Source organism: Acipenser ruthenus, chromosome 9, assembly GCF_902713425.1.
Source record: "Acipenser ruthenus chromosome 9, fAciRut3.2 maternal haplotype, whole genome shotgun sequence".
In the NCBI taxonomy this organism is placed as follows: Eukaryota; Metazoa; Chordata; class Actinopteri; order Acipenseriformes; family Acipenseridae; genus Acipenser; species Acipenser ruthenus.
The window spans coordinates 2,153,514-2,164,578 of NC_081197.1; the positions used below are offsets into that span (position 1 = coordinate 2,153,514).

An 11,065-nucleotide genomic window follows, 5' to 3' on the forward strand; every position below is an offset into this window, starting at 1 on the left:
GGTGCTTCTGCTTTCACCCCTTTAAGTGACGTCACTGCCTGTCTATTAGGAGACGTCACCGTACCTACCACGGAACGCTGCGTTTTTGCACAGATTAACTTGTGCATCGCCACGTTTCCCAGGTGTATTGGATCTTATGGCGGCCCACGCGTGATGTTTTAAAATATGAAGATGATTAGATCACGCAGTAATTATTTTCTGAACATAAAAATACACGTAAAGCACCGCTAACTTCTATAAAAAGAAAAAACAACTTTATTTTTTAAGACACAGTACATCATGTAATACAAAATTAACAACATTTCTGAAGTTATTTTAACGAACTGAAGCCATAAAAATTACAATGAAAAAAGAAACCCCACTGTTACACACATGTAATAACGTCTTAGTGCAGCTTGACATTATTATTATTATTATTATTGTCATTATTACTATTATTCTTATTATTTATTTAGTTTCATTTTGCAGATACGTAACCGGTTGTGCCATTTCTGTTTAAAATAAAGTGCATTTTCCCAGTTAGCTACTAACACTTTTACACAAGATGCTCCGCGGTAACCCTTGCGCACACAGCACACTTATCGGCAGCTTCTATTTCAAAACATCCAGTAGTATATACAGTATGCGTGTAACATGCTGTTTCACCGCTCCCTGACACGATACAGAGAGCTCTAAAGAATTGAGAACAGTTCATCCTCGCCTCTTGAGCTACACACTCAACAATGCACACATTTACACTAGGCTGCGTTTTATAAAAGCGACAGAGTGGAGTCTTGGGAAGCTACAGCCTTTCGACCTTGCTCTGCACCCTCAATTTACAAGCGAGTTTTATAATGCCCTTTATAGTAAGGATGGAGACGCGGAATTGAGCAAGAAGCAGGCACTGACAAACGCCGGCTGGGATAGAAGCTGCAGTACTGCAGTCTCCCAGCAGGTGTCACTATAAGGCAGTAGACTCTAGAATGGATGTTTATAGAATGAGTGGTTCAATGAAAGAGGGAATAATAAAAATGGGGGTTGCAATTATTATTTTTTGTTTTAGTTTTTTTTTAAATTTCCTGCTTTTAGGAAATGATTTGACCTGGAAGTTCCTTTGTAAAGAATATCCGTACCCAGCTATGAAGCTGGAAGCCATGCATTCAGTGACAAACACTTATTGGAGCTCCTCAGTGTGAACCAGCTATGGTCACTTATCTAGCACTGCAAGATGAATAAGAAACGGTAACACCGTAACCATGCATAGTGGCTACATTGTAACCATGCATACTAACATTGTAATGCCGTGTGAGTACACGTGTATTTACTAAGAAACTACGATGTAAATGCACAGTAATTAGAGACACTTCATGTACAGTGTTACCGATGAAACAACAGCAAGATAATATCTTTACAGAAACACAATTTCAATTCCCAGCACCTCGCTAAGCTGCGTGATTTTACTGGTCAGTCCTAGCACCTCAGTTCCTTCTTGGCTCTTTCATTTGGGATGTGATTTGTATCAGTGGCAGCGGACACTTCACTGCCCTGTTTTATTCTGAGGTGCTCAGAATAAAACAGGGCTTCAGCCAAAGCTCCGAGAATCCCAGGCTAGTCACACGTGTAATGACTTTGGAGGTAACGCTTCATTGGGATTGTCATAAAAAAGTATTGAATTAATTTGCAATTAATAAGGTTGCCACCGAACAACACAGGGCAGTGCAAGGGGGCGGTTCAAAGTGTAAACTTTCTTTAGAAATATTCATGCACTAGGAAGCACTGATAATATTACTACTGCAGTATTGACAACCAATTCATATTGCGCGTCTATTGCAGTAATATTGTATCCCGATTTATCTAACTTGCTGGCATTTGGTGTCCTGGGAAGGCATATTGAATTACCGGGACACCTTTCTCAAAGCCAGGATAATCCAGGGAAAACAGAGACAGCTGGCAGCCCTAGCAATTAGCCATTTGCTGCAATTGAGTTCCATGTTAATAAACAGTGAATAGATACGCCATGCATGCGTGTATCTACCATTACACAGCCATTGAAGCTCCTATTTCATGTGTATGTTGAGTAGGTTTTTTGACTTGCTAGTTTCCTGCTCCAGTAAAGATCACGTACAAAGACTGGTGTGTAAAGCTACTAATACCCTATTCACACGATCATCACAATCTGAATACATGATTGTGAATGGCAGTCGTGTGGTTTAAATGCACATTATTTAGATAGTGTGGATAGCTTATAGAATAATATCAGGAACGCTACACAGCAGTCTTTGTATTTCTTTTTTTTTTTTTACTAGAGCAGGAAACTACATACATGCATATGAAATATGAGCTCCAATGACAGTCTAATGACAGATACACACATGCATGGCGTGTCTATTGACTGTTTATTAACATGGAACTAAACTTCAGCAAACGGTTCATTGAAATGCTTCTTTATGACACTCACAATAACACGCTACCTGCTTTTGTTCAGGTAACTTATCCAAGAGTCTAATACCATGTGTTTGCCATTCATATGCTGTGACTACACTTGCTTTAACTTTCAATTCAATTCAAAGGGTAAATGTCTATGCACGAAATGAAGCCCTTTCCCTTCCATGGTTTGCAGAAGGGAGGCCTTCACATTATTGAGGTGGGATATCCATCCCCAAATGAGCTCTTCTGAAGTTTTCACAAGATGAAAGGACATTGACAGCTGTTCTGGAGGAGCTGGCTGGTTGTGTATATTAAGTGTCTCAGTTAGACAACCATATCAGCAGGTCGGCTTGTGGCATCCTTCAGATTGAATTGTACAGAATTTCCTTTCTCAGTGACGGCTTTTCTGTGATGCACAATCAATGTGAACCAGTGACTGCTCCGCAAAGCAAAGGGATTCGCACAGAACTCCATCCAGTCCAGCTGTCTTCAATATAATGACCCATCCAACTATCAATTGATCCCTTTGTGCTCAGTTTGCTTCTGTCCTGTGGCCCTACTGGATAAATCCGTACACACATTGACCTGTGTCCCAACAAGATGTCCGCTTGACTTACATCACATAATTCTTTTTCTTTTTCTTTAGGTGTGTATTCCTCAGTCCTGACTCTTTCTGCTCTAATCCCTTGTCCACAGTTAAGAATCCTGCTTCTCAGTGTTGTAGTACAGCACTGCATTTAAACTGAACACGTCAGCAATCGATACAGCTTCACGAAGTGGGTGCTCCATTTCACTTTCTTTATACTTCAGGTCTGAATGTCCAGAACAGCTTGCAGAATGCTACAAATCTCCTGGGGTGTTGCGTCCACCATTTCCATTGAACCTGGGCAGAACCTGTAAGCTCTTCACTGCTAGAGAAACAGTGCATTGTACACTTGCCGAGATTCTGTTATTATACAGAGAATGCACAGCTCTCTCGTGACATCACAGGGAGAGGGGATCTTCCCTTTGAGCATTATGCCTTTAACGAGGGTCATTACAATCTAGGAGGTGAGGTTACTGCAGCAGAGGCCCTTGCCTCAGATTAACATTGAATACATCAGTCATGTGCCCTGAATCAGCCTGGAAAGAACCAGCAAGCCACTGACAATTATGTTTTTCAGGCAACTGACAAGTGTTCTGTGCTTCAATATGTTTTTTCCATCAAGGTACGCCTTTGTTTGTGCCTGCCTCCGTCCCAGTGGAAAAGAAAGCCTTCTGTTACGAAACATTTCCAGTGAACTTCTCCAAAGCAATGAGGGAGCTGTGAGTGTGTAAAGCAGTTAAAAATGCATGTCTAGTGCTTAGAAACCATTTTGTAGTGTCAATATCCCCCCCTGGAATGACAGCTGACATCATCCTGTGATCATTTCTGCAGCCCTCTGGGACCGGGTTCAAACAAGGGGGCTGACAGCTGAAGTCTGTGTGAGCGACACTGATATACAGCAGAGTGAAAATGTATTAGAACACCTCAAGATGTGTCATTGATATCCTTTATATACCGACCTGCATGAAAACCTCGGGGGGGGGGGGGCGGATTTCCATTTTCACTCAGTAATCTGTGATATAGAAACAATAGGCACTTGTGTGCTTTAATTAGGCATCTTAAACAACTTCTAAAACACTGTTTGTGGTTAAGTGTTCCTTTTCTCTTACTATTTTAAATTAATTGCACGTGTGGCCTATTAAAGTAATCAATTAAATTCGACAATTGCTAATTTGCCTTTTTTGACAATTTTCCAAGAATTTCAGTTCCAGTGGTTTGACTTCATATGCACAACAAATCAAAACTGCAGAAGCACTGGGGTGTTGCACACTGCTGAACTACAGAAGCAATGGAGTGTTGTAATACATGTGCACACTGCTGAACTGCAGAAGCAATGGGGTGTTGTAATACATGTGCACACTGCTGAACTGCAGAAGCAATGGAGTGTTGTAATACATGTGCACACTGCTGAACTGCAGAAGCAATGGGATGTTGTAATAAGTGTGCACACTGGTGAACTGCAGAAGCAATGGGGTGTTGTAATAAATGTGCACACTGCTGAACTGCAGAAGCAATGGGGTGTTGTAATACATGTGCACACTGCTGAACTGCAGAAGCAATGGGGTGTTGTAATAAGTGTGCACACTGCTGAACTGCAGAAGCAATGGGGTGTTGTAATAAATGTGCACACTGCTGAACTGCAGAAGCAATGGGGTGTTGTAATAAATGTGCACACTGCTGAACTGCAGAAGCAATGGGGTGTTGTAATACATGTGCACACTGCTGAACTGCAGAAGTAATGGGGTGCTGTAATAAATGTGCACCCCACACAAGGCTCATGCAGAATGCACTCCATCCTGGAATCACATTGTAAAGTGCATGGAAATGCTTCCTGATATCAGCTGGTGCTTGATGACACCCTCAGATGTTTGGATGGCTATGTAAAGGTCTATGCAAGGAAACAGGGGTCTCTGTATAGTACAGGGGAACATGCACTGAAGAGCAAGCTGCACTGTGACTGTACAGAGTCTAATTCATGATAGTGCTCAACATTCTGATATAATATAGCTGCCTTTGATATGATCTGAGTTCTGGCTCTGAGTCATTGGATTACCACAATGTTAAATATATGTGCTTTGTGTAAATAAAAATAGTACTGTCTCTGATTCTAATACTACGCAGTATATTAATAGCGCTCAGAACGATGGTCTAATTGATGCAGGCCCTTCATCTGTTTTGCTCAAGAAGGGATCTAGTATTGATTGCCTTTGGTTTGACTGATTGGCAGTACTGTATTGCTATTTTAATTTTGCTGCAGTCCTTCAGTCCTAGCTGTACAAGTAGAATTTCGAAGCATTCTGAATGCTGGTTATTGAGTTATTGCTGATTCTCAAACTGTTTGGAAAGCTCTGTTCTGATAATCCTGAAATTGAGGGACGACATCATGGTGCGCGCTGATGCAAGATAAACTCATTGTGTTCCCTGTGTTTTAAGGAAGGCTTTGCTGTGCATTGTGTTCCGCCTAACATTCTCCAGTCGCTGAGTGCAAGAGCAAGGTCGAGTAATTATCATCATCATTTTATTTAGTAGCTTAAAAGGGCGTATTCACACTGGAGTAAGAAAAACACAAATCAGATCTAATGTTGTGAATTGAAAAAGTAATAAGTGCTTTTGCATCATGAGGCAGTACTGTACTGGATGGCTTCCCAGCAATGGATTTAAATTTGATCAGTTTTTATCCAATACATAACTGAAAATTTGACTGTGTGTTGCAATCAACTCTGCATAGAAATGAATTTGCAAAAACAATAGATCTATTTTATTCACAGGAGAAGAAAGCCGAGTTCAATAGTGTTGTCGTTTCACTTGTTAAACAGGACTGCAGTGTAAGGTGATGCTACACTACAGCCTAGTTAAGATGTGAGGCGTATGTTTACAATTAATATAAAATGCTCTTTCAAGAACATACATATTTAATGGCTCAAAATCGACTTGTTAAAAGACAACTGGATTGCACATTGGACTCCTACCTAACTCTCCAGTCAATAATTCAAATGCGAGAAGTGTGCTTACATTGTATCTGTGTGGCATATTTTGATTTATAAATCCCTACTGGCTGTAAACCAGGCTGACAGGCTGACAGGCAGCTTTTCACAGCTTCTTGCATCACTGCAAAATGAAACATTTTCCAAACAGCTTCCCATCTTCAATAGTGTTCTCAAGCTCTTATTTACAGCCCTGGTTAGCCTGGTGCTGTTTGATACTGTGTGCTGTAAGCTAATGTGCTTCGCTAAATGTCTGAGTACGTTATTTGAATGCAAATTAATATTCTGATAGGAAACCATGTTAGCCAATATCAAGGGTAGCTGACAGGCTACACATCTTACAGAACAGTTATAATCGGATGCAGCATTAAAGAGATGCATGTCTATTGTACATGAGCTATGGTACAGAATATTAATCAAAATGAATACGACTTGCAAAACAAAATACCTGGACGTTCTAATATATATATTTCTACACATTGCTAAACAGGACACTGTGCTGCAATATGTGTGGCCTTCCAGTATCGCTCTCTCTCTCTATAGGCCTAGATTGTATACCATGGATATTTACAAGCATGTAGGCTGAGCAATCTTTGTGAAAGTCTCCTAAGCTGTAGTGTGATGAAGGCATGCTTCTATTTTTAGCTGCTCTCCGTGCTGTGGTTTCACTTTCCCTGCACGTCCCCGGTGCAGCAGTGTGACGCTCAGTTCCACATCGCTCCCTTGCTTTCTAAAATATATCTGCAGTGCATGCTAAGCCCCCAATGAAAGAGAAGCTGCCCCCCCATGTGAATAATAACATGGATGCTTGGGTATGCCCGGGTATTGTAACACCTAAGCTAACGTTGCCATATCCACAAGGGTGACCAATCACGCATCTAGAGGGCCATTCCACTCCAGGTTTGTTTTTTTTAATTTAGAATCTTCAATTATTTTTAATTTTCTCCCAATTTGGAGTGCCCAATTATTATTATTTTTCTCCTTTACCGGGGCGATTCCCCACACAGCTCAGGGACCCGAGGCTCAGTGGGCGTCCTCCGATCCCACAAGCCAATTGGCGTCTTTTTACACCCAGGAACTTGAGAGTGGATGTCCGCAGGACCAGGGGTGGAATGGCCCCTCCAGGACCATGATTGGCAACCTTATGCAATGAAGTGACGGGAACGCTTTTACAATCCAAACCTTAAGCCCTTAACTTGTTTCCTACCTGGATTGAATTTGTAAACCATATAAAGCCTCCTTTCAGCAAAATAATAACACATGTCATGGTCAGATATTCCCCCAGAAACATAAAGCAGTGGCTTGCTGGTTTCGCTACTGGTATTTGTGTTGCCATCGTGGCTGTTACATTACACATCGCTCGGCGACCTCACCCTTTGAGACACACTGGCGGGGATGCACCCGCAGCAGATGAGCCACAGGGCTTTCTGGATCTCCTGGTTTCGGAAAGCATAAATGACGGGGTTTATGATGGAGTTGTACGTGGCCGGCACCAGGGTAGCGTAGGTGTAGATGGAAGGGTAGGTGTAATCGGCGATGAGGGAGTAGAGTGTGAAAGGCATCCAGCAAGCCGCGAATGTCCCCAGGATAATGGCCAGTGTGGAGACCCCTTTCCGGGTAGTCACGTAATGCGAGGTGGCGAGGAAGTGGTGCTGGAGGGCGATCTGGTGGGCGTGGCGCATCACGATCTTGCAGATCTGCACGTAGAGCTGGAGCATGAGCCCGAACATGAGCAGGAAGGAGACGGACAGCGAGGCCACGTTGTTCTTGGTGAGCGGCCGGATGATGCTGCAAGTAGACTCATCCCGCAGGCAGTTCCACCCCATTACAGGGAGCAGACCCAGGCAGATGGAGGTCCCCCACAGCACGACGAGCATGACGTAGGTGAAAGTAACGGTCCTTTCTGAGTTGTAGGTCAGCGCGTAGTACAGGGAGAGGTAGCGGTCTATAGTGATGGCGAACAGGCTGCACACCGAAGCGGAGAACGAGGCGACGACCAGCCCCAGGGTGACCAGCTTGGCCGAGTCGGACTGCAGCAGGTAGGTGAAGATGAAGTTGATGACCAGCCCCAGACCTGCAAGCAGGTCAGCCAGTGCCAGGCTGCCGATGAGGAGGAACATGGGGGCCCGCAGGCTGGGGTTGTGGAATATTATCAGCACGACGATGGCGTTTTCGCAGGAGATGATGGTCCCGGAAGTGCAGAGAACAATGTCCCAGGGGTTGACGATGATTTGGGGGTCTGAATTGAGGATGGGGTCCAGTGAAGAAACCGCGGCGGAGACATTCTCAGTTGCACGGTCTGGACGCCAGCTTACATTAGCCTGCAACCCTTCATTCATTGTATTCAAAATCTAAAAGAAAATAAGAATAAGAATAATAAGAATAAACAGCATTGCTTAGTTTTCTAAGATGCAACAAAAAATGTAAATACAACAACATTCACGTCATATGTATGAACACAAAGCAATACAAGCAATTGCATTAATGATCTTTCACCAATAGTAAATGCATTAGTATTGACAGGCAAAGACAAGTTAATTGGAAAACTGTAGCTATATAACATAACTCTGCTTGCATAATGCAAAACTCTGCATGTATGGTATTGCCATTAAATACATATATAACAGTGACACACAGACTGAAAACAAAATGCAGGCTAACTACACACAATATAAATATGAATTTAAAACAACGATCAAAAGCAAACGGAATTCTCTCGAGGATTTCAATATATCTGATTGATTAGAAGACAGACACCTATAATAAAGGCTTGTGATAGTAATATAAACGAGCTCACGGTACCATGTCTTTTTACCATACTGTATAGTATAGGCTATCTGTACATGAAGAACATGGAACGCTACACTACATCACAGCTGTAAATGAACCAGTCGTCCGCAAAACAAGCACACATAGTGTATTACCGACTGAAACGCAATATCACTAATATTTAGTCTACTCTATTTCCGTAAATGCAACCTCAGACACGACCATTTGATATTTTAGTGCGAAAATAATACACACCGTGCCATTACAAATATTAAAATCAGCAACAGACGGCAGAGATCGAAGAAGAAGAAGAAGAAGAAGAAGAAGAAATAACCCGAATTTGACAGTGGTTTGGCACCTTGACACTTCCAGACGGAGAGACCACGCCAATGTTTGGTTCTTCTAGGTATCGCTTCTACCTTGCCGCATCCTCTTTTTCATGTTCTATAAATAACAGGAAAGGGACAGGTATCCTTCAGAGCTCCGGCGCGGTGCGAGGGCGGAGTTGAAATCCTTTGTGTGGCTGGTGATCAGCGGCTAGAGACCCGGTGGTATGTGCAGCATCGCTGAATGGGGATGTGCTGTGCGGTGCGCCGGCGGGCGACTGGGAAGGGGGAGAGAAGGAGGATAGCAGGAGGATCGTCTCACTGCCTGCTTCCACACAGCGCAGAAGCGTCACGACGAGTGATACAGCACAGACCCCCTTGGAGAATTCCTCTCCGGCTCCTGACAAGAAGGGGACTGCAATAACAATGCGACTTTTACCTTGTGTGAAAACAATGTGAGATATATATATATATATATATATATATATATATATATATATATATATATATAGAGAGAGAGAGAGAGAGAGAGAGAGAGAGAGAGAGAGAGAGAGAGAGAGAGAGAGAGAGAGAGAGAGAGAGCTATAATTAACAAACAGCTTATTAGCAAGTAATTGTACCGCATATTTTCATCCTTAATTGTTCTCTTATTTAATGTTTACTAATAAAGGTACACTTAAAAAATATAGTGTGTGTGTATATGTATATATGTATATATATATATATATATATATATATATATATATATATATATATATATATATATATATATATATATATATGTATATATATAATACTGTGAATTAAGCAAACATGGAATATACTGTAACCAATTCCATACCCTCACCACTCTCTGTGTCAAGAAGTGTCTCCTACCATCTGTTCTGTAAGTCTGCCTCCACTTCATTTAAAACTGTGTCCTCTAGTCCTGGTTTCTGTGTGAGCTTAAACTATTTGCTATAGGGTTAGCTTTATCAACTCCTTTAGAGATTTTCAAGACTTCAGTCAAATCCCTAATATTGTTTGCCTTTGTTCTATGCTAAATAGATTTCATTTCCTCCACTAGCCTTCGCAGGTCCAGCCCTGGGGTTAGTCTGGGTGCTCTTCACTGGACTCTCTCCATGGCCACAATGCCTTGCTTGTATTGTAGGGAGCAGAATTGCATTGATGTGCTACTGAAAACAGGCACCCACCCTTTTCTTTCATCAGATATGTGGTGCATTTCCAGAAAGCCAGTGCTGCATCATACAGGACTGTGACACAGTCTGTCCTGATCACTGCTAATGAAAACAGAACTGATTATTCACAGCAATTGGTTGTTTAAGGTTATCCTGTTGGTTTACTGTAACTTGATTAAAGAGACTCTGCTGAAACACGAGGAAGCACTGCTGTATATGAAGTCCCGTTAGGCAACCAGCTTCATCTTTTGCATGTCAAGATCTGATTCCTGTGCATGTCGCTAATGCAGCAACAGAATCTGACAGTGTTCAAATTTGATGAAACCGTTTTCCATGTATACATTTAGCTCGTGGTTGCTGCTCCAGCCCTTTAAGAAGGGTTTCCTGATGGTTGTGCTTCTCATTACTTATGAAAACAGACTGTGGAAACGTCTTGTAGGCAGGGACTCACATACTGAGAGAGCTAAATCTTCTGGAGGATCTATCAGAGAACAAGAGTGACCTTGAAAGGTTGTATAGGGCCCCGTGTGGCCTCAGTGTGCTGGGTACCATGCCTACAGAGTGCTCGAGGTGCTGAACTGCAGTTAGGCCGGCCCCCCAGTGCGCTGTCCATGGTGCTGAAACCTTCTCCTTAGGACTCTGCTCAAGTCAAATGCTATTCAATTGCTCTCATTTATTTTGTTCTGTGGGAAATTATTTTTAGAAGTTTGTTCTGATATTTTGCCACTGAATATGAGACATAATTGAGGCTGATTCCAGATGTGAACTACATGCACACTGCATTAAACTAGAACTCAAACAGGAGCCTGATTCCAG

The 11,065-nt window shown here is 42.3% G+C and overlaps 1 protein-coding gene across 2 annotated transcripts; it reads right to left on the minus strand.

Moving 5' to 3' along the window:
* Positions 1-228: 228 nt before the first annotated feature.
* Positions 229-9,409, minus strand: LOC117406888 (G-protein coupled receptor 12). 2 transcript variants are annotated; one of them, XM_059030688.1, is made up of 2 exons: positions 9,104-9,409; positions 229-8,327 (listed from the first exon to the last, which is right to left on the minus strand). In XM_059030688.1, exon 2 carries the CDS (start codon positions 8,313-8,315, stop codon positions 7,326-7,328), a length of 990 nt encoding a protein of 329 aa, XP_058886671.1. In that variant the 5' UTR covers positions 8,316-8,327; positions 9,104-9,409; the 3' UTR covers positions 229-7,325. The 2 variants fall into 2 exon arrangements, with proteins under 2 accessions (XP_058886671.1, XP_033867165.2); XM_034011274.3 differs by having other exon boundaries at positions 9,001-9,409.
* Positions 9,410-11,065: the final 1,656 nt, after the last annotated feature.

Bases quoted from the DNA above. Each gene is read 5' to 3' on its own strand.
- LOC117406888 (XM_059030688.1), bottom strand. From the start codon at position 8,315: ATGAATGAAGGGTTGCAGGCTAATGTAAGCTGGCGTCCAGACCGTGCA.